Genomic DNA, 24,530 nt, shown 5'->3' with positions numbered 1-24,530 from the left:
CATGTGTCTGACACCCCTGCTATAATGTAATCCTTGCTAGTCATCACCCTATTTTTTTTAACTGTAACTGTAATCTAACGACTTACTTTATCACCGCAACTTTAACGGATTACATCTATTACATTCATTTTGTCATATACTAGTTGTTGGAACATTGCTGTGAGGATTTGATTGCATTCTTCCACAACAGTGTAAGTGGGTTTACGTACTGATGTGGAATGATTTAGTTCTGGATTACAAGCATCACGTTATCTCATTTGAAAAGCATCAGATGGAGCTCTATCACTCCAGAGAGTGCAGTTCCACTGCTCCACAGCCCAAAGCTGGGAGCATTAAAACCCTCTATCTGACGTTTGGCATTAGTTATGGTGACATTAGGCCATGCGCTCCAGAGAGTCCCTTTCCATCTGCAGTGCTTTTCTATGGAGATTACACAAGCTGCCAGCAATGGTGTGCACTAAAGCAGCTAAATTTACCAAACAGAAGGAGTTTCCGGCTACTTCTGGACATAGGTTGTAACTGTCAGAGAAGTCAGACCTAAAAATCAAGAGTTATTAGAATACACAGCTTCACTTTAATATTAAATGACAAGCTTTCACAATACATTTGTCTTTTAGTAGTGGCGACATCTTATAAAACAGTGCAAAAGGCAATGACAACAGTTCCAGGTGAGAGAGTCAAAAAACAAAGAGGCGAAAATGAGGTTATTGCACACCATAACTGGAAAAGTAGAACTGTGTGTGAGCCAACAATGCATCCACAACTGTCAACCGTCACCTTGTGTGATCCACTGAGCCACATTGATTGTTTTGCTATGTTATGCTGATAGTTTACAGCATGTGCAACAGTCTAATCCATGTAAAAACTAGCTGTTCGCAGTGTAGATCGAGGCAAAATACATACACACAACTTGTCCACAGTAACTGCAATATTAGTAGTGAGTATACAGTCACCAAAGAGCATTACTGAGCAATGATCAATGCTAACTAGGCATTTCAGTATGGTTACAGTACGAATGACATGGACTTATATAGAGGCTCTAAAGGAACTTAAAATTTCACATGTACACAATGTGACCTTCAGAAGCTCACAGTCAAGCTGCTGCGAAGCCTTTAAAAAGAATTTGAGGCATGTTACTGGCAGTGTTTGAGAATTAGGATGTAAACACTATGTAGATTCATAACTATGCAGTTTCATTCACACATGAAAGCATGTAGCGATCTGTAGGGTACTGCATGAGCCGAGTACAGCTAGGATGCTAAGATGATCAGATACTTTTTATATAAAAGAGAGACATGGGATCATAGGCCAAAAATGATTATCCTTCTATCAAAATGGTAAGAATTGAGCATATCAAAGAAAGTGAAAGGCTTTTTTTTGGGTATGTTGAAGATTATGATGAATATCAAAATCAGGCAAATATGTTTCTCGTTAATAGGCAGCATGTTAGCTTTGTAGTTTTGATTGCAGTTCTGGATGTTGTAATCTCCTCTAAGGCAAAAAATGAGGAAACCCGAACAAGACCTCGCTTCGCTCTGGGGTTAATAATAGTGTGTAACTCTTCACATAGAGAGAGAGAGAGAGAGAGAGAGAGAGAGAGAGAGAGAGAGAGAGAAGATAATAGAGGAAAATAGAAGAGGGTAAGAATTATGCAGTGGAGAGTTTGCCTCACGTCACAAGAGTAAGACAACAGGGATTTGTTTTTGGCAGGTTTTCTGTTATCTCAGGGCAGCTCTTATTCTGGCAGTAGTTCTCAGCCTCTTTCCAGTACCAATCAGCGGGAGAAATCATCCATACCTGAAATAGAAAACAACATCAGTATTTCAACTGTGTCATAAATTATTCATCTGCCCATAAGCACATCTTATAGGACTGGCTGGCATGTTCCCCACACTGAAAAAAAGTGATGCACTGAACATCCTTGTTGGTTATGGTTGTGTATTACATCTACACAGCTGTCACCAAATGTAAGTAAGTGAGGTTATGAAATACCAAACATCTGAGAGGAGAACCATGCCTGAAGCTTCTTATCCCGCCTCCTTGTTATGCCCCAGACCTGTCTTGTCTGTAGCCACACCTTCTTATCACTGCTCCTACTTGTTTCTAGTCTTGTGTTGTAAGCAGCCTGAGCAGTCCTGCTGTGTCTACTCTTTTGTGTTTTACGGTTTAAACCTTTTGATCACTACCTTTTTTTATTCTCTTTGAATTAATCTTACCCGTGCCTATATCCAGCCTCCGTGCCTAAAAGTCTTCCTTGTGTGACAGTTAGATTCTTATCATAAAGACGAAAGTTGTCCACTGGGTTTTCCCTGGCTAGCTAGCAATACCAATACATGCTAGCTGTAGTGATTGTTAACTAGGATTACAGATTTAAACAAGTGCAAAGGTCCATAACATCCATAACTGCAAACAGCTGAACGGTCGATCGTACCATCCTAAATCCACACGTTGAATGTAGTTAGTTTACAACTAGTGGTGTGCAGGATATCGGTTACATCACAGTGACTAGAGGTGCATCGTAACTAGTTCTGCGTAAAGTGACGAAAGATCAAAGCACATTGCATAGATTGGCTGCAGAGGGTTAAAAACGTCAATCAGGAATGTTACCCAGCATAAACAGAACGTATTAGACCCATGATCTTAGCCAAACTCTGAAGTTTCTCACACTGATCCTTACTTGAGGTATGTTTGTCTGTCATAGTAGTTTTGACAGCATATTATGGTTTCCAATAAAATTGCATTTCTATGCATTTTGTCCTTCGTATTTATTTAGTTTGGATGCTTATAACTGTGTAATCTGGGTCCCTCATGCACAATTTAACAGTAATAGGGCTAACAAATATCAACGCACTGTAGCAAAGTGATTGCTTATGTCATTTAGTTTTAAAAATATTTTTTGTGACATATGCTAACAATATCTATCTACTTCCTAATTTGTCCCTCATCATTTATGGGTAGTGTTACAAGTTCTGTGTTTTAAAGAACTGAAGCTTGCAATATGAATGAAAATACTATATTATTTATTTGCCTACATAATCACAGGGAAACTTGCAGACTTGTGTACCTGAACAGAGTCACCCACTAGGTTTTGGACAGAGCCAGTAGCAAAATATCTGCGCAGAACTTGTAAGAGCTCCATTTATGTCTTAGTTGTGCTGTAAATAGAAGCAACCGTTGAAAACAGAGTGCATATACATTGTAAAAATTGTAGAACTGATCAAAAGGGAGTTACTTGTCACAGAGAACTCTTTGCCAATACAAACCGAGGAGTATTTCCATCTTAAGAGCTGTTACTACTACTTTTTTCATGACTAATAATCAGTTGCACTTACCAATTAAATGTCTATTAAATGTCTAACACTATATTATATGCTTTGTTAATTGTTAATAATAAAGTGTTTTTAAATATTTGATTAATGTAATCATAACTTATATAACTTAAATAACAACATCATTGGTCTTGGTCATGACTTGAAGTAGAATCATTAAGACAAAAAATGATGAAGTTCTGTACTTTGATTAAAAAAACATAATTTTAAATAACATATAAAACTATATATATATATATATATATATATATATATATATATATATATGTATATATATATATATATATATATATATATATGTGTATATATAATATAATTTGATGTTATACATCCTGTAAAATTGAAATGACAAAATGATGCAACCCCAGATAGGACAGCATCTTGCCCAATAGCATTCATTTTTTTACTTTTTTTGTCTATGTAAGCGATTCCCACCTAATTGTTAGTCCTCCGCATCACATGATGCTACTAGCGCTGGGTGGTTGAAGACTAGCATGTGCTTCCCCCACGTCATCTAAAGCATCTCTGTATCTTTTTGAACTACCACTAATGTAGCAGAAGACGCATAGAGAAGAACACTAACCTCCAATTCTGTTACATCAGCTGGCTAGTATTGTGCTGAGTGATGGGGAGATGGAGGGCCATCCTTCATGTTTCCTACCCACTTAAAGATTGAGGCCATATTTGCTCATTTGGACATCCAAATCCATTTGGACATATTTGCTCATTTTAAAGCCATTATTGCCTGTGGCATCACTAGGGATTAAACCTGTGACCTCCCACTGATGGGGTAGGGCCAACACTTAGACAGCTACGTCAATCGGGAGCCCCTGCATCACTTTCTTTTAGTGTGTGTAACCTCAAAATGGATTACTTCCCAGAACTTTCTAGCAGTGGAACATTCTGCAGCAGTAACATAAGACAAAGCATGTCTAGCCTACTGAAGCTGCCCATCACATTCAAAGAACACAAGCCAGTCTATGCTCTCCGCCACCAAAAAAATAAAAACCAACAGATGCCATTCGAAAAAGCAGAGCAGGAATCCAAACCGCTGAGCACTACTGATGGACCTCTCAGTACGAATTTCTCTGCTGCACTTCCTATTTGGCCATTCCCACACAGAAGCCAGTGTTTCTTATACATGATCATGGCATTTGGCAAGAGAGCAGGCCAATGATCTCTACAGTCAACATTGTGCTGCTATTGTACTGCGCTTTGCCTCCCATTTGACTTGGGCCTGTGAGAAATCTTGTGTTAATACATGGTGGAAAGAGCTCACTTTTAGACAGGCAACAAGACATGGTTGGAGCAGACAGCCGTGAGAGAATGTGGATGGAGTTTCAGGTCAACAGCTTGTCAGGACAGATCAGATCGATGGAGGAGAGAGACAGAGGTGGAGGAGTGAGGATGTTTTTCGGTTAGCCAAACATGATGAGTTGATGTCGGTGAGGGTTAGGTGACATGGCAAAGCGAGAGGTAAATTCAAAATACCGTATCGTGTGTGAGACAACCACTTTTATTCCGTTACTGCGGGACCCGGGTTCTCTTTATTTTCTGAAGGAATGGCTAGGTAGTCTGTCCTGTAGACACATGGGTACAAAGAAAGAGGCAAATTCTAAGATGGTGCAGCTGCACCACTGTATGTAGGGTCCTTTTGAAGGGCTACAATCAGTACAGAATTACAAACACAGGCAAAATCTTAAAATGGACATCAATGGAGTCCATTTTCGCCCTTTAGTCAGGGGAATTTAAGTGTTTCTCCAGGGATATAAAACAGCAATAGGAAACAGTAATAGAAACACAGAGCTGACAAACAAAAACATCAAACAATGGCTGAACCCTGTCAATTATGGAAAGAAAAATGCTAGGGTGCGACAAAAAGGGCTTGCAATGGCCTTGTTTTGTGTCAAATGGCAGTAGTGGATGGATGAGTATCACTGCAGGATCTGATTAGGGCAGATTAGCCTTGGAGAGGGTCCAGTAGTGTTTCCTGTCTACAACATACGACTGATATGATTAGGGCTCACTAATGCATCTAGAGCACTTCGGATGGACGCATTATCATAGTGTGTGTATGTGTGTATGTATGTTGATGTGTGTTTTTATAGTGGCGATCAATCACTACATCACTAACCTACAGAAAATGCATTAGGAATTCCTTACTAATGGTCGAACATTCAAATGAGAGCGCCATGTACTATGGTCCGTGTTGTCCACTGTGTCTCTGTGTATGACCTGGAACTAGGCCTATCACATAACTGCTTAATTGTAATGAAGAATTATTACTTTAGATCAGATAATTTATATAAAAATATATCTTTTGATCTTTGTATGCAACCTTAAAGGATAAGATTAAATTCTCAGATGTACTACAAAAGGTTCTTTCAGCAATGCCGTAGAAGAACCACTTTTGGTTCCTTAAAAAATCATTTAGAAGCTTAAAATGTGAAGAACCTTTAAATCTGGTGAAGAACCTTTACATTCTTTAAAAATGTAAAAGAATCTTATTATGATTTTTTATGGAAGCAAAAATGGTCTTTCCATTGCCTTTTTATAATATATTATTATATAATATATTATATTATTGTTAGAGTTGTTATTCAAGAGGGTAGATATCTCTAAATTTCCAATTTTAGCTTTTCCTACCAAGTAAAATTGAGTTTTTACAACCTACCTGACTCATACTCATTATCTTGCCCATACGTTTAGTAACACAGTCTTAAATTAAGAAGGAAATCCTCTACCCTCTCTTTCTTTCTCTCTCTCTCTCTATCTCTCTCTCTCTCTCTCTCTCTCTCTCTCTCTCTCTCTCTGTGTCTCGTGAGAAAGTCAGATACTCACGCGCTGTCCTGTGCTTGCTCGTCCGATTTGGAGATTTTTCTGTAGCAGTAGATCATTTCAACCAGCAGCCAGAAAGTGAGGAACACCAGCAACACGTACATCATGATCTCTGAGTACAGTGCTGTGGGGTCTTTAATCGCTGACACACAGAAACACAACATACATTTACAACAGATTAGTACTTGGACATGAGTCAATGCAATGATTAAGAATTCTGAAGCATGATAGTGTGCATGATGTAAATGTGGGTCTAAAAAAAAACAGAAGAGTTCAGATACAATGCAGAAGGTCTGCGATGAATTCTTTCAGGAAATGGGTGAGTGAGTGCAGGTTTAGTCTATATTTCATGCTGAATATATGCAAAATGCTAAATTCTGCTAAATGCCATAAATGTAAATGTAAATGCTCAGAGGACGCATCGTACTTTTTACTACAGAATATTTCTGTAGTAAAAAGTATGATGCGTCCTCTGAGCTGATTACTCTGGTCAGAGATGAAAGTCAGACCGTTCAGGTAACACCTGGACGTTCATGTCAAGGTTCTGTTTACTGGAAATGCTTTGAAGAACCAACTCTCTTCAGTCACTCAATTTAACTTGAATTTTTATTTATTATAACTTTTAATATATGTGTTTTAGTTGCATTACACAAATATGACTTCTCAAAGGACCATAAGTAATCTGTTAATTCATACAATTTGACAAGTAGAATTTTACCTTAAAGTCCAATTTAAATTTAAACATTTTTGTCTGCTTGACCAAAGAAATCAGTTTTCTTCTGAAACATATATTCATCTGCTCAGTAGCTAGCAAGTATCCACAAATAGCTCTAACGGGACACAAAGAAATCAACCCTTGACAACTGGCCTTTTAACAAAAGCACCTATTTTGTATTTTGTACACTGGCAGTCAAATGTAATTTTTAAATCAGTATTCTGTAGATCTCCATCTGGCCTTGATGACTGATTCACACTGCTTCTAATATTTCCATAACGCTTTCTTAAAATGACCTGCCACATTATTTTCCCTAATCATTCGTCACTGCTGTCCACACCTTCTATAGTGGCTGGATATTTCTCTTCAACACATTTCTCAACACAGCCTCACAAGATCTCAATGGGTTTAGATGGTTTGGGGATTGCGCTGCCAAGACATCATCTAAACTTCCTGATCTTACTCACTGCCATCACTTGAGGGGTGTTCCCTTGCATTGTCTTGATGACTTGTTATTTTTATGGTTCTCCACCAAAAAACAAATGATTGCGGCTTCAAACACATTAAAAAAAGCTGCTAAACTTCAGTGTATGACATCTGAGCAATTCTTTTTAGCTGTTTGTGTATTCGGTAGACCAATAATACTAACGTTTTTTGCAAATAATGATTTTATAAATATTCTCAGTTTTCATATATTCTAGATGAACAATACAGTATGTGATTCTCATGCACACATATATCCACTGAACAATCCATGCTCAAATATGCTTTAGAAACAAAAAATCCAGAATAATGTAAAGCATGGAGATTAGTGAGAAACAATGAAAGACTAGATGAGCGGTGAGTGGAAAGTGGCAGTTTCTCAGCTTTATCATTTTCAGTGGAACGGTGTGGACACGTGATCTGTGACCACTTTTCATATGTTCTATCACTTAGACATCATTAATGTTCAGCCTGAAGAGAACAAAGTTGAGAACTGTTGGTTCAATGGTTCACCACAAGCAGTGCAGCGCATGTTGACAAGTTCCTAGTTCGTCCGATTCAGAGACTGCCAAAAAGTGATATGACTTACCAGCAAATTTACATTGGCAAAGGCAGGTATATTGATATTTATTGTGCCGACATGTTCGATTGTGCACTGCGTAATGCGACAATGGCATGAAATGTGAAAGCTCGTACTGTACGTTTGTGGTTTTCAACCGTGGTTTATAATTCCAGGCAACTTCTAAATCCACCACTTAAAATACAGCACTGTCTATTTCTATCTGTGCATCAAATAACTTGCAGCAGAGACACAGATAGAGATAATGCATTGTGGCTGCATGAGTAAGTAGAAACAAATATACATTCTGTAAAGTATATTCGATCGAAGTGGGGGAAACTGTGCATTCAGCAATCTCAAGGCAGGCATCCACAGAACAGTATACAAGCCAGAATCTGTACTTTACCCCTTAAAATAGTAACAGTAGTAACAGGTTGGTTAGATAAAACTCATCCCCTGAAAACAACTGCCCTCCAATAAGCAGTAGGCAGTAAATGATGATAAAAACAGAACAAAGCATACTATTACTGGAACAACACAAAGGACACAGAGACGCTGTAGGGCAGAGAGAAGTCGTGTTTAAGAAAGGCTCTAGAGTCATATGATGATATGCAGACATATCCAAGTTTGACTGTTATGTATTTGAGCAGATTCAGTAAAAATGGCGCCGAAGCACAATTATACACATCAACAACATACAGTCAACAACACGGCAGGCGGCACAAAGTAGGGAGAGTAATCTTACCTTTCGGTCTCACCACCAGGTTGATTGTGATGCTGTTACTAAAGGTAGGGGTATACAGGTTGAAGTAAAATGTGCGCTCTACCACACACTTGTATCTGCCGCTGTCATTCATTGTGACATTTGCAATGCTGATGGAGACGTCCTGCAGGTCTTTGCTGCCGTTCCACAGCAGACGGCCTTTCCACGGCCCATCCATATCCCGTGGTAAGTTATTATACTGGTAGATCTAATAGACAGAGAGAGGTTTAGGTTATAAACACATGCAAAAATGTTTCCGGAAGAAGATCAGCTGAAAGATCGGCTGCTGACAAGATTCGGTACCTTTAAATACCTTAAGACCAGGCTTTCAATTAATTATCTAATGTTTTAATTAGGCATGTCCTGTCCTGTCACATTGTGTGTGTGTGTAATGGTACACATTCTGGACTGATATCTGCATGTGTGTGTACTAGCATTAGCGCTAGCCTTCAATCGGTGCTGGTTTAAAAACAAAGAAAGGTGTGCAGTTCTCCCGCTGGTAAAACAGAGTGTTTCAGTGAAAGAGCATTATAAAGGTTCATATTATGGTCTGTTTTCATGTTCCACTGTAAAATGCCACATGCTTCACACTACAGACTTTTTTGTTTACCTTCCTACATCTTTACTTCTGCCAGCAGGGCAATAGTGTCTATTAATGGTGTCTTGAGGACACCCAATGGTGCTCTGAACACTGTGGTTAAAACAACGACTCGGAATTGGATAGGGATTAACATAGCCAATACCTGACCCATTAAAATATACCTGGATCTATCCGATCCAGTGGACATAATTGGCCCAAATTGTAATTATTCAATGAAACATTCTACAAAATTACCATTCAAGGCAGGTGGCCCATGCATAAAGCTCTCTGTATTGTAGAATGTAACATAAGTAATCCTTGGTCACCAAGTGAGACCATTCATACAGGTGGCACTGGCATACACTTGGCATGTAACTGTATTGAAGCACATCCCATGACTGGGCAATGTTCAAAACAAATCACAAGAACTTTGCAAGACTATGTCTAGGCTGGTGAATTTCAGTTTAAACAAAGTAAGCCTTTACACAAAGTTTTTATCACCTACTAAAAGGCTGTTTTGAGGGATATATATTGTTTTGGTATTGCTTTTGTTGTTTGTACCTTCCTTTCAAATTTAAATGCAATGTTTTAATGTCCATTTCTCAGTTTGATCAACAATACGTTTTCAGTTGATCCTAAAAAAACATGTAAACATTAGTAAATGAGCTGCAACAGAAATTGCTTAAATGTTGCATAAGATGTTCAGTCTGTGTTCCCATTCCCATCTGTAGGTTAGAACCTTCCCTATTAAATGACATCCCCAGACTGTGAGGTCTTTGACACTGGAGCACCAAGTTCTTGATGAGATTTGAACTTCTGATCACCTCACAATTGATAAGCAGGCAGTTAGACTGTAGGGCCGGTCAGGAGCTGTGAAAATACCTAACATAAAAAACACAGTCCTCAGTAAATGTCCCTTTCTGTTCGTTCTTGATACAGATAGATGTGAAAGGGGAGGTTCTAACCTACAGTTAGGAATAAACAGTAAACAAATTGAGAGGGAGGAACACAGACTGAACATATCACACAGTATCTAATGTGCCAATTAAAAAATAAATAATCCAGCAAATAAAACAAAGTATTTTAGAAATTATAGCCATAACTAAGCAAAACTAACAGAACACATGAATTAAAAAGGGTGGTCTGTAAGAGCATGATGAGCTTACGTGCTGGGCGTCACTATCCGAATAGAGGTAATACCAGTTCACTTTGGTTTCAGCCTCGATCTCTTCTCTCTTCATGCATGAGATGCATGAGAGCTTCATGGGCTTTCCCAGTACTGCCTCTGTTTCGATATCTTTTTGTGCTTGTGCATTCGGATCCACGCACACCGATCGGCATTCTTGCACTGGAAACAGAAGCCAGAGCCCAGGGAGTATTACAACCCATACATACACAACCCATGTATCAGTGGAAACCAAGCCCAGAACCTTTCACCAAGATTCGTCCACAAAACTCTAAAACTCCTGAGAAATTATCACTAAATTGCCCTTCAGCCAATCAGTTCAACACCAAACACTAACATAACTACTCAATCTTAAGTTTCCAGCTACCAAATAATAGGTCTTAAGGTTAAACACTGATTAATACGCTTAAAGGTTTAAGTGGGATAGATGCCTTTTTCAGTTCTGTACAGTATCAGAAGCTGTCAGTCATCGGTTCCTCTGGATGAGATCACATCTAGCAGCCAAGCCCCATAAGGCGGAGTTAGCACATATTCTTTTCTTCCCTCGGCCAAACATTTAGCCTCAATCTGCTCGTCAGCTAAGGAGGTCAATTAAATCTGAGGCATATATCTGTCAAGGGAGGACAGAAGTGCAATATCATTATGTGTGAATCCCAGAATGAGTGAAATCTATTTGAGCTCGTCAGTCTGTCCTCATAGCGCCTGACCCAAGTCCAGGCAGATAAACCACGCTGGTCGCTGCAGGCCGGAACGCAATAAAGACAGCGCGGCCTGCCCCACTGAAGAGGGTGCGACGCAGCGATGTGGAAATGAAAACATGCTCTGGAGCGCTGGCCATAGCGGCGATTGTGAACGCAGCCTCTTGTGCCGTTGTTTGAAATGGAGGCCATCTTACATAACCTACAGCCCCGAGCTGGTGCTGTCAACATTGATCACGTCTTCTTGTTTTGAAGGGTCAGACAGGCAAATGGAAACATCGGGAATAACATGGCATGCAAAGTATAGTGCGAAACAAATTCAACTGTTTAGCACAAGACTTGCTACAAGTGGGGCAGCTGTCTTGTAAACACAGAAGCAATGGAAAGGATTAATGAGTCCATTGTTATAATAACAGGCTAGGCGCTGGACTGTCTGTGACAAAATCTAGTCCCCAATTTGAAAGCTTACTTTCTTATATATGGCTTTTAAAAATCCCTGTTTCTCAATTTTGACGTTTTTCATTTTTGCCATCAAATCTGGCAGTTGTTCTTTACTTTGTGTCCAATTTGATGATGAATGGACCAAAGGAAACGCTCCAAAATCACTTGGAATATTTTACATGGATTTCCATCGAAGGTTAGGAAGGTTTATTCCTTCTCCTGTAAAGTTGGCATTTTGGAGATGTAGGGTTTTTGCGGGACAATGACAACATATTTGTTGCTACTTCAACTGTGAAATGTAGACAATCTATGAACGCAAAGCCTCTACACCACACACACAGACATGTGCAGTAAACACTGCTGCTGATGAAGCGATAATGATAATAATAAATGATGGTAAAAGCTGCTCTTCTTTAAGGCGGCGTCGTTGATCTGAGTAAGACACTGTTTGACAATGAAGGAAAATTCACACTTGAACACTTGAGCGCTTTGTCACCTTCTGTAGAGGATGTAAAAAATGTAGTGTCATTCACAGTTCGCCTCTGAACACTCAAGAAGACTCACCAGTAAATATCAGAAGTGAGAGGAAACCCAGCAGAGTCCTCATCATCTGAGTGATCATGCTTGTAATTAGAGGGCGGCGTCCAGGCCTGGGTGTGTCCCTGTTTTCAAAGAGAGGAAAGAAGAATCAAAACGCTGATAAAGTCACATCACACACACACACACACACACACACACTCGAAGACCAGGAGGACCAGGAGTTGACACTGAGGTGCTCTTGAGGTGCTGGGTCGCCACATGAAGGTGATTTCTACAGGACCATGGACAGCAACACCCATTCTTTGTGCGAAACCCACCATTAAACCAGTCATAAAAGGGGCCAAGACTGAACCCCAACTGTAACCTATGTGAAAGCAGACGACCTGAAGAGCCGTCGGTCAGAAACCAAACACGCCGAGAGAAACAGGAAACTTTGAGATACTGAAGGAAGGTTACTGAAAGCGTACCTCGATAGGCAGACTCGTCTACATCCAACCCCTTCCAAACAAAGCCTCTCGGAGGGCTGAACTCAAGGAGTGCTCGGTGTTTTCTTGCTCTTCTCCTTCATGGTAGCGCTGCTCGTCAGTCGAAAGAAAACACGAAGACCTGTGGATTCCAGAGATTTCCTCAAAGACGAAAACCACAAAAAACGAGTCCAAACAGAAGGGGTTCCCTCAGTAGGGGTTCCCTTCACACGCGTTTGAACAATAAAAACGACCCTCCTCTACACAGACCCTCTCTCTCTCTCTCTCGCTCCGTCTCTCTCTCTCTCTCTCTCTCTCTCTCTTTCTCTCTCTCTCTCGCTCTCTCTCTCTCTCGCTCCGTCTCTCTCTCTCTCTTTTCTTTCTGTAAGTAGCCGCTCAGACTCCTCACACTGCGCATGCGCCAGTGGCTCAAACCTCTACCAGGCTAATTCTGCTTCTAGCTTGTTTATGTGCTGTGTAATAAATCCTTATTACAACGTTTACCTAAATCTCCAGGTTCTCCAACTAAAGAAACACATACTATTCGAACGACAAATAAATAAACACATATATTTTACACCTGAAGTGTCTACAATTATATTTACCACAAATAAACACATATTTCCCATATGAAGAGTCTACAATTATCTTTACCACATATTAGCACACATATTTCACAGCTGAAGTGTCTAAATAACATAATAATCACAAACAAACACATATTTCACAGCTGAAGTGTCTAAATAACATAATAATCACAAATAAACATATTTCACAGCTGAAGTGTCTAAATAACATAATAATCACAAACAAACACATATTTCACAGCTGAAGTGTCTACAATTATATTTACCACAAATAAACACATATATTTCATACCTGAAATGTCTACAACTGTATTTACCACAAATGGACACATATAGTTCCCATGTGAGTAGACAACAACTATATTTACCACAAATAAACACATATTTACCATGTGAAGAGTCTACAATTATATTTACCACAAATAAACACACATATTTCATACCTGAAGAGTCTACAATTATATTTATCCCAAATAAACACATATATTTCCCATGTGAAGAGTCTACAACTACATTTATCACAAATAAACCCAAATATTTCCCCTATGAAGAGTCTACAACTATATTTACCACAAATGAACACCTATATTTCCCATGTGAAGAGTCTAAAACTATATTTATCACAAGTAAACACAAATATTTTCCCTATGAAGAGTTTACAATTATATTTACCACATATTAGCACATATATTTCACAGCTGAAGTGTGTAAATAACATAATAATCACAAATAAACATATATTTCACAGCTGAAGTGTCTACAATTATATTTACCACAAATAAACACATATTTCCCATGTGAAGTGTCTAAAAACTAACTGTGCTTATTCGCATGTGTTTATTTACAAGTCATGAAAAGGATGTTTAAATGTTCATAACACAACACTGCTAACCAAGCAGAATATAGTTCTTCAGTGATGGGAGATTTTAAAGTTACGTGTTTTACAGTGCTCTCCAACATCATCCTCAAAACACCAACTGAGGGAATTTCAGTTCACAGAGACTTGTAGAATTTATGCAGAGATGCTCTAAGAGCTTATGGTGGCTTGTGCTGTTTTTTCATTTACTTTTGCTTGGTGTGCATTTTCAATTTCTCCTATTGGGGATTAGTAGGACCTAACAAATATACAAACTAAACTTGTACAGGAAGTCATTTTTGCAAAAAAAACAATGTCCTCATATGAGGCCAAATAGTCAAAGTTTTAAAAAATTATCATCAAAAGTATCATGGTGCAGAGAAGTAGAAATGTAATGTCCCCATATGAGGACGCAGGGTCTCAAGAGGTTATGTCAGACAAGAGGAATGGGTTCACTACCATCCATGGGTTGCCAACCATCTCACTTTATATTGCAAAAGCACTTAAATAGCATCCCATTATAGATGCTCATATCCAGTAATTAAGGAATATGGGCCAACAGCATGTGTTATTGCTCTCTAGGTGCAGCCACCCTGATCCGGACGCCCTCGTGTCGTTGGGGTTATGCAACACAGTAAAGCTGCTGCAAGGAGAAAGCTTAGTCAGAGCCCCACACATTTACCACACATCAGTGAAGCACGCATTAGCATCTGTCTCTCCACCATCAGCTTGCATCTCCAACAACGTCTCCATGCTCCGATAACCAGCGTCCAGTCAACTGACTTCAGATGGAATGGAGCATGAAAGAACCAAGAGTGCTTTGGCTACAGTCTCTGTGGGAAAGCTCTGAAAGCAGGGGTCCATTGTACCAGCATTCAAGCCCACGCTTTAGTCCCTCTTCACCTAGGAGAGCAGCTTCACTGCAATTACAGCAATTATTTTATGAGTCACACCGAACATACATGGTGTGTGCCTTGAGTTAGAACCAGAATGGAGTGACTTTTGAGGACACAAATGGAAGAAAATACAATGTTTCTCTGGGAGTGGAGTAAAAGGCCTTTCTTTTGAAACCATCCCCTAAACGTTTAGTGTATTGAGTACTTATACACTGCATGGATAATACAGGACACACATTTAATGACGAATATCAGAGGCTCAGGATGAATAAAAATCCCTCATTCTCTGCATCGCCGTAATCCATACTTGACCTCTTCGCATGCATTAACACCCATAGTGATACAGCTTTAAATTGCCGTTCCATAGCTCGCAATTTTCTCTGCTTCTCTGTGCGGATTACACAGATTTACCTTAACTTGCTTTGGTAGCTTTGGTATCAGGACCTCAAGACTGGTGAGAGTCCTCCAAAGCTAACGACTAGCATTAATCTGATCAAGGTACTAACTTATAGGGAACCAAGAGAGGCTTAGCGCAAAGGTTAAAGTCAAGGATTTAAGGATTTCATCATTGGGATTATGTTTTCAATTCAGAGGGGTTCTGCATAATACTGACCTCACATAAACAAATAGCTGATAGCTTTTAAGCATTTCCAACAAATATCTATTATTCAGTTTCCTAGCATTGCAGCCAACCCAATCCCAATCTTTTGTTGTGGTGGTTTTTGTTTATTTATTAGTGCAACATCTTCAGAATCTACAACCTGCCAACAAGATTACTGGTGGTCTAATGCATTGTGGCGTGGCGTTATGTGCTGTAATAACAATAGCAGTTGTGTGTGCTGCTGGGAGATCGAGGAGCTGGCAGCCAACTGAGACTCAGCTCAGACTAAAAACGGCAGGCATGGTGGTTGCCATATCCACGAGATACGGAAACCATGGCAACAGCGATGCAGGATGACAGCATGTGCTGAGCAGCCCAGTGTAATGCCCTCGCCTGGGAGGAGAGTGTGGAACCCTGCTAGTCTGCTTATTAGCCTAATACAACATGAATCTTATATGCAAGGCAAACAAGCATTGTACTATTTATTTATTATTACTATTAGACTACTACTGTAGTCAAGCTAAATGTAAATGTAAATGAGTAAAGATATAAGAGTAAATGATTAAGAAATGGTGTGAACACGTCATGTCATGGGTGTTTATTATTATTATTATTATTATTATTTGCATGTTTATTAGCTTAATGCACCATACATATCATGCAAGGTAAACCAAGCCTTTACTATTTCTATACTATGAAGAATACTATTATAGTCAATAAAGTAGGTAAAGCACCATCAGTGTATATTGTGATCGGTGGACAAATGATTCAGGTCTGGGTTTCCATGATGTCAAAGAAGCCATTGTGTAAGATCTTTATTGTTTTGAAGATATTTCTGAGGAGATTAGATGGAAGATAATCCACTAAGTAATGTTGAAAGAAAAAAAAAAGAATTAAGACCTTGTAGACCACCAACACTGGCCCCATCCAGCAAAGATCGCTTAACCCCTTAACACGACAAGGTGTATTATTCAGTAACTACAGGGAAATCTGTGCAAACCGGTGGGGCTGTTTAGGGAGATCTCCACTCTCGCACCAGATCTGGAACAATACACAAGTGTTTCTGCCCGTCCTTCCTCAGTGAAAAGTCGACTCAGCACTATGGGCCTAAAAGGATGGGGACGCAAATAAGAACCACCTGATTAAAGCAAAGCAATGATGCAACCCTCAGTCCAGACCTTGACATCATTAAATGTGTTTGAGTTTACTTAGATGAAGTAAAACTCCCCTCCTGAACTTTGGAGATGTGAAAACATTAAAGACCTCCCTTCAGAAAAACTGATAGTGATTCTAAACACACTATACACAGAATCATCTGATATTAGATTTAGCTGTTGAGGCTTCTGTGTATTTGTGCAATAGTAGTTAAGTATCTTACTGTGTAAATTCAATATAACAGGAAATTATAGGAAAATAATACTGCTGTTTATGATGTAAACAATCCTTATTTTGCACATTGATATTTGGAATAAGAACTCACTAAAATGTGGCCAGACTCTATAATACAGTTTCTAAGATTTCTACATTGACTGATAATGTTGGACCGGCATGGGCTCACTGTGCCGTCAACATATGGTGAGTCACGCATGTGGAGAGGAGTTCCCTTAGGTAGACCTCAGAGCTCACAGGAGAATGCATACTAGACTGTGTGCTGTCAACCATCTGGGTAGAGTGATTCTTCCAAATAACCCAGGGCTGGTTTTGAGCAGTTTATACAATACAGAATATAATTAAAGCATCTGCTTGGAATGCATGGATTAAAGTGGCTCATATCATGGAAAACCAACCTCACATTTGTACAAAATAAAAAGTGTACTGTTAAATGTACCCTATGACTGGAAACTTTGTTAAACTTATTTAAATAGTGAGAGTTGTAAACGCTGTTGTATCCCCTGTCAAAAGCAAAACCCATGTAAGTAAAACAGAGCTGCTGCTTTAGGAAAACATTAAAGACAGGCTAAAAAAGGCTATACGCCAATGCTAGTCTGACTTAAGCAAGCTGATGCAGTTATCTGGCATCCTTTAGCCTCTGCAGCACATAAAGGTTAATACTAAACCAACCTAAGCAAGGACTGGTTCAGTTAACTGGTGCGCTGGAGCCTTTAACGAGGCTAAAAGCTAATACTAGGATGACCAGCTACAATTCTTTCAACTAGCCAACCGCACACCATGGCCACTTGGTTCTAAGCCATGCTAGGCTATGCCGACACTGAGGGCCGCTACAGTGATGTAAACTAGTCAATAAAGGCAGAGCTTCTCATTTTCAAACAGCAAAACACAATGTTTCATTTTGAGGCACAATAACAATAACAGGGTTGTAATCAGGCTTGATAAAAATGCATCTGAATTTGTAGCCTGAACCAACAGCAAATGTAATAATACATAACAATAAAAATCTTGCAATTATACAAATGGTTAAACTAAGAAAGCTAATCTTTATAAATACTGTAGATTTGTACTATATTATATAGTAAAAATATATTAGATGTGTACCCTTCTGTATTTATATTGATGGCTGAATGCTCTGTAGTAAGTCTCACTGAAGTAAACCAGGGAGATTCAGAATACACCAGTCTCTCAAGAGGATAGTAATCAGGTAGTCAGGTAAACACAGTCACACACTCCAATCCTCCATGTACTTTGGTCTTTCACTTCAGAAACAGACTTGTTTTAAGCAGACAGATGTTTATTACAGTGCTGCATGGAGGTAAGAGCTTCTCTATATTTCTTTAATGTGTAAAGTAATAAATTTCATTTAAGATTTTGTACACTGGAATGTAATGTACACTCTATAGCATATATATATATTGTTTGTCCCTCCTGTTCTGCAGTAACAACCTCCTCTTCTAGGAAGGCTTTACACTAGGCGTCGGAATGTTACTATGGTGGTTTGATTGCATTCAGCCATGAGAACATTGTTTAGTTCTGGGTAATTAGTTCTGGAGCACAAACACCACTCCAACATATGACATATACCCGCCTGGGCAACTCCAGCATGGCACTGATGGCCTGACATGATGACCTTTTTAGGAAGATTTTGCAAATTGTGTGAGGATAACTGAACCTGTGTCAGCAATGGGTCTGTTTATTATCTATAAGAGATATCTGCATGTTTTTGAACGTGTAATGAATATGTGACTTAGAGCTTAACCATGGATGCACCTGTTTGCCTATAATCGACAGATGACCAAAGGAGTCTCTTCAACATTAACTGCAGAACCTTGGCCTTTATAAACTGTATGAAAGAAAAGTGCAGCTGTGACAGTGAAGGTATGGTTCTTCTGTCTTAGACTAATGTGTCCTCATCATAGACCTCCTCAAATATCTGCCACTGTTCTCTATTATTTTGTGAGACTGATATTTTCTGTGGTCCATGCAAGCTGAGATAGACTTGGCAGATCTGAATGGTCAGATGATGAATCTGCCTTGTCACAGTTGTGGACCAGCCTCAGATGTTCTCAGACAGAGAGAAGTGTACATTCTCGTCAGTGTTGACCGTAAGAATCTTTTCAAACTGATTTCCCTACTCGCTGTTAACTCACTGTTAATTCATGTATAGATTGTTAATGCATTGTGTTCTCTCTGCAGGAAGCAATGATATGCCAAAACTAGTGCATACGTCACTGCTTCATAGCTGTGACCTCAATGACCCGCTGCTCCTCTGTAAGTTTAACAGTTTACTGCAACCAAAAATACTGTATCACCTGTAATACTGTAGAGGCTCACCCATGAACAATAATGGTAATGCGATCCTGAAGAGAGAGAGAGCGTCTCTCCGGCGACCTCAAGGCTTCTTGGACCATACACTTGAACGCCAAATGCACGTGGTTGATCGGCACACTGACTACGTTAGATAAGTTCAATACATTCACTCACAACTTTGAGTACATTCACTATGTTCAGTACCTTGAATAGGTTCAGTAAGTTTAATTCTCGGCAAAGAGTAGCTAGCGCTAGCCCCTTAACTACCTCAGCCTCAGGTGAAACGTATTAAAAAAACTAGAATAAACAATGAACATGAATCAAACAAAGCTAGACATGAACGTGAAAATCAAAACAAGAATCCTTATGAGAGCCTGTGGGCCGCGGCTCGGGACCACCCCCGGGGCGGGCGCGGTGACGTGGACCTGACAGTAACACTTTATCCCACATATACACTCACCATTCACTGTGCACCTGGTCATTCATGCAATTATCTAATCAGCCAATCGTGTGGTGGCAGAATTGGGCAAAAATGTAATCTCACTGATTTTACACTGATTGATTTTGACAGGCTTCCAGACTTGTTTAGGTATTTCTAGAACTGACGATCTGGGATGTTTAGCATAACAGTCTCTAGGGTTTAGTCAGGATGGTGCAATAAAGGAAAAACTTCCAGGGAGTGGTAGTCCTGCAGACAAAGAAATGCTAAAGCACCTCAGAAAGCATTTCGAGGCAGATGGGGCACAACAGCAGAAAGCCACGCCAGGTCAGGGAGGAGCGCTGAGGATGGAGTGAAAGCTGAGGTTGTAGTGGGCTCACTGAAACTGTACAGTTGAAGACTGGAAAACCTAGCCTGGTCTGATGAATCTCACAGATGGTAGAATCAGAATTCGGCACCAACAACATAATCCAAAAGTCCAACCTCTCTGGTGTGGGGAATGTTTTCTTGGCACACTTTGAGCTCAGTAATACCAATCCAACACTCATTAATCATCGCTTGAATGTCACAGCCTATTTGAGTATTTCTGCTGAACATTGCTGCTTCCCTTCAAGGGATCTACAATTTATCCATCTTCTAATGGCTACTTCCAGCATGATAATGCACCATGTCACAAAGCAAAGGATGTCTCAAACTGACTTCATGATCATGACTGTCATGGCATGGCCAAGAGGGATGAACACTCGCAGAGATGGAATTCAATGCAAGAGGGTTTATTTAACGAAACATAAGGGGTATGAAAAACATAAGCAGCAAACAGAGGGCAAAACCGGGAACACAACCAAAACGTGACAACCGAAACGGCGAACACAACAAACCTGGGACTGGAAGGAGTTGGGAGCTGAGCAGGCCAAACGGCAAGGCTGACCTAATCTCAATACGCAGTGTGCTGCCTTGAATGTGGGTCGCCTTGCTTGGGCATGGATAACCTGAGAATCCTAACATGAAGCGAGCAAGCCTCGCTAGTCGCGTGAGTAGCAGGAAGACCTACTCCTGAACGGGGGTAAAGCGCCAGAGCTGACCTTGGCATCCTAGAGGTTCCAGACGGTTTAATTCTTGGTCAAGAACGATGCTGTAGAGGCTCCTTAAGTACCCCCCAGTCCCAGGTGTAACACTTGAACCAAATGAACATGAATCGACTCACATGAACGGAAACCAGGCTGAAGTCCTTATTTGGGCATGTGGACGGCGGCTCGGAAACGCCCCGGGGAGGACGCGATACCGAGTGCCTGAACAATGACAATGAGTTCAAGATTCTTTAGTGACCTTCCAAGGCACTGAATCTGGATGCAATAGAAACTTTGGCATCTAGTAGAATGGGAGAAAATTGTAGGAACTCAAGAATTGATCTTGTGTGTAAACCTTGACAGTGTTAATCCTAAATAAATAAATAAATAAATGAACAATGCTTGAATTTGGATTTTATTATTTAATTATATATTTAATCAAATCATTGTTTTTGATCAGGGGTTTACACTCTAACAGGGGTAGTTGAGACTGTTTCATGTTTGTAGCGAAACTACGGAGTAAAGAAACGGAAAGGAAGCAATGTGCATCTGCTGTAGCGAACATGTCAAGCAGGACGTCGACCTCATCACTGTCCCTTCAAAGTAAGTACTGTAAATCTCTTACTGTAATGCATGCAGTACCACCAACCCACATGCTCCTACTGTTGCTTTTAGCTCGCATCCTCAGTCCCAGCCATCATCAGCTGGAGTGCTTTTCTCTTTTTCAGGCAAGCCAAGAACCTCTAGACGAATCCGCTTCTCCAATGCATCAACTCATCAAACCAGCTCTGACTGATTACAGACTCACTAACAAACAGCAGATTCTGCTGATTCTAATAAAAAGAATAAACCCAAACCCTACCAAATGTAATGTACAGTTACATTCCATGTGGAATCGTTCACCATGCAGTTCAAATAAACGGTAATAATAAATATGTTGTTCTCAGCTGTACCTGTATATTTTCAGTCAGTTTTTACAGGTCATATGCCATATAGCATATTAATAATCTTTTGGCTCAGGGCTGCAGATGGATTTGATAGGAGAAGGATTGGACCAAACAGAGCATGACCAGTAAAGGGAAGTATCTAGAATAAGGGAACAGATTTCAAAGGATTTGGAGGGATTTCAAGATTACTACATGATTACAGCGTGTCCATACTGACGGGGCAACTCTAAAATTAGGTGAAATCTGGCAGCCTTCAGTATTACGTCTCTGAATGTTCTGTATTTCTGTGTTAGTCAAAGTACACTGTAAATAAAATCTTGTGAAAATTCTTTGTGAAAATATTTCCCTAAAGAGCGATGCCTGTTTGCTGTAAAGCTAAACCATGTCCCTGCACAGGTTTGGCGTGTAGATGATGCAAAACCAACACCACATATATTTATTGTATATAAATGTGTGTAGTTTTTGATTAAACAAATTGTCATTTTGGTTTTATAGAATGGACTCCAGATGTTAAACTTCTTATTTCTAATATCCTCAAAACACTTATTTTGTTTTTTATTCATGAATTAAATTGTTATTGTAATTATAATATTTGCTTGTTTAGGTCCAATGTCTAAACAGGTATACATTTCACTTAAAAAAGATGCCTCTTTTAACCATATGTTTAATATATATATATATATATATATATATATATATATATATATATATATATATATAAGAAATGTTAGAAAAGAGAAAAAGAGACATTATTTACACATTTACACTAAAATTATTAAATCTTTGAGAAAATCCACTAAAATCAGTTGACATCAATTAAATCTTTATTAAAACATACATTACTATCTGTTCAAATAAAATCTTTACCTGGGGCCTTTTTCTCCCACACAACCTAAATATGACATAAAATTATACACAGTTGTTCTTAATATCTAGTATTTTAATTTAGAGATTTTGAACTTCATTTAAGTGTTACATTCTTTGAACAGCTGCAAATAATAATTCACTGTGATTGTTTTTACAAAAGTACACCAGTATTTAGTATGGTTTATACAGAACAGACACAAGTAACTCCAGTAGTCATAGAGTCAAACAAAAAAAAATCACACCTGAGCTGCAGCAAATCTTCTTAATAATAATATTTGCCATTTCCCCCAAAGTAATATATGTAAAATATGGATGCTTCTGTAATAAACTACGACAAATCTGCTCTAAATCTGCTTTTTATAGCCAACATTATTAAGATGCACCACTGCACTGATACTGCCTCCATAAAGGTAAGTGATGACATAGGCCTGAATAATGAAAGGTAAAATATCAGTTCTGGTATTATTATTTTATTTTACTTAGTTTTACTTCTAGAATACCTTTAAACTGGATCAGTCCTTAACTGTTTTAGGGTCTTGTTAGAGAGAGTTACATTACTTTATAATATGTGGAACCCCCCAAAGATCACTTTTTGGACCCCTTTGGTTTAATCTCTGTGTGCATTTATTGAGCCAAATTCTTTAGAACTGCAGAACCAAGTACCATAATTGTACTAATGATACACAAATGTACTTGAGATTACTGCCAGACCTCTGAAAACTGATATGCATATCAGAAATCTTAACTCGGAGCTCACCCTCACGAGCCAAGTCACCAGGACAGTTTCCTATCATCTTGACAACATAGCCAGAATAAAAGGCTTTGTCTCTTAACAAGACCTAAAGTAACTCATCCATGCCTCTATCTCCAGCAGGGTTGATTATATTGCAATGGCCTCTGTCTTGGACTTCCCAAAAACAGCATTAAACAGCTCTGGCCGTTATTGTTGTCCTCTTAATGTAAAGCACTTTGAATAACCTCTCAGTATGAAATGTGCCCTACAATAAACTTGCCTTGGTTGGCCTTGCCTTGACTTGCCATGCTTCACACATCACAGGCTGACACCCAACTGAGACATAGCACATACTCATTGCCTGCATTGAGATCGTCCTTTTACATAAGTGTCTGACCCACTTATAAGCCTTGCCTCATGTCATACAAAAGATGTGATTCAAAATGTTTGCCTATGTGTCGAGAGATGCCATACAAAATGGCCACTAAAAAAGAGCCGAAGAGGAACTTCCTGTTGCCCTGTACCAGAATACCACTCTATAAATCAATGCAATTTATGCCCAAAGCATTTACTTTAGATGACATGAATAATACATAGCCACACTTACTGGAGAAATGTCTTTCCTAATGGAGGTATTACTCTTCTATTGCTTCTATCCCTTTGAAATTCCCCCTCAGCACGAAATTAAACCAAGTAAACCATTGACCGCTGTGGCGAGCCACTGTTGAAAACTGGACTGGAGTGTTTTAGCTCACTCAAGCGTCGTCCTCTCAGGTATTGCAGCTGTCTACGTTGTAATGGAGAGAGCCAGGACAGAAATAGGTATGATAACAGGCAGCCACAACCGCCCCCCCCCCATGAAAAAAAACAGTATGACAACCTGTTGACAAAAATCTAAACGGCTCAAGGTCCAAATGCCTGTACCTGTTAAACCAACAGTGAGAACAGAAGGAAAACAATGAGTATGACATTGCCCACAGTGGCGGCAGCAGCAGTTGAAAGCTATGTCGAGTGGCTGAACAGCCTGGCTGTGGCAAGTGGTCCTGCTCTTTCGGGTAATCTAGGAGATAAAAAACAGTAAGACAGAAGGCAGCCAAGGGACCGTTCCCTGGTCTCTGGTCTATCAGACCACTTCAGAAACGGCCCATGGTGCAGGGATGGAGAGCTGATACAGAGAGTGAAGATTACTACAGCTGACCCTTCCCAATCTGTCCTCAGTCTACTGCCCTGGAGGAATAC

At 39.5% G+C, this 24,530-nt stretch overlaps 1 protein-coding gene across 3 annotated transcripts; it reads right to left on the bottom strand.

Annotated features, from left to right (window-relative positions):
- Positions 1-551: 551 nt before the first annotated feature.
- Positions 552-24,066, bottom strand: scn3b (sodium channel, voltage-gated, type III, beta). 3 transcript variants are annotated; one of them, XM_072692133.1, is made up of 8 exons: positions 23,899-24,066; positions 12,600-12,738; positions 12,157-12,254; positions 10,434-10,615; positions 8,670-8,895; positions 6,171-6,309; positions 4,821-4,909; positions 552-1,797 (listed from the first exon to the last, which is right to left on the bottom strand). In XM_072692133.1, the coding sequence occupies exons 3-7, from the start codon at positions 12,212-12,214 to the stop codon at positions 4,846-4,848; spliced, it is 669 nt and encodes a 222-aa protein (XP_072548234.1). In that variant the 5' UTR covers positions 12,215-12,254; positions 12,600-12,738; positions 23,899-24,066; the 3' UTR covers positions 552-1,797; positions 4,821-4,845. The 3 variants fall into 3 exon arrangements, with proteins under 3 accessions (XP_072548234.1, XP_072548233.1, XP_072548235.1); XM_072692132.1 differs by lacking the exon at positions 23,899-24,066 and having other exon boundaries at positions 12,600-12,964; XM_072692134.1 differs by lacking the exons at positions 4,821-4,909; positions 23,899-24,066 and having other exon boundaries at positions 12,600-12,967.
- Positions 24,067-24,530: the final 464 nt, after the last annotated feature.

Source organism: Salminus brasiliensis, chromosome 11 (genome assembly GCF_030463535.1).
Source record: "Salminus brasiliensis chromosome 11, fSalBra1.hap2, whole genome shotgun sequence".
NCBI classification, from domain to species: domain Eukaryota; kingdom Metazoa; phylum Chordata; class Actinopteri; order Characiformes; family Bryconidae; genus Salminus; species Salminus brasiliensis.
This window is presented reverse-complemented; position numbering and strand designations above follow the sequence as displayed.

What these genes read in the sequence shown, in the direction of transcription:
- scn3b (XM_072692133.1), bottom strand. Translation starts at nt 12,214, where the DNA reads ATGATCACTCAGATGATGAGGACTCTGCTGGGTTTCCTCTCACTTCTG. An exon ending in CTCACTTCTGATATTTACTG is followed by an intron (nt 10,616 to 12,156) that starts GTGAGTCTTCTT and finishes TTCTGTTTCCAG; the next exon opens with TGCAAGAATGCCGATCGGTG. An exon ending in CCTGGTGGTGAGACCGAAAG is followed by an intron (nt 6,310 to 8,669) that starts GTAAGATTACTC and finishes TCTGTGTGTCAG; the next exon opens with CGATTAAAGACCCCACAGCA.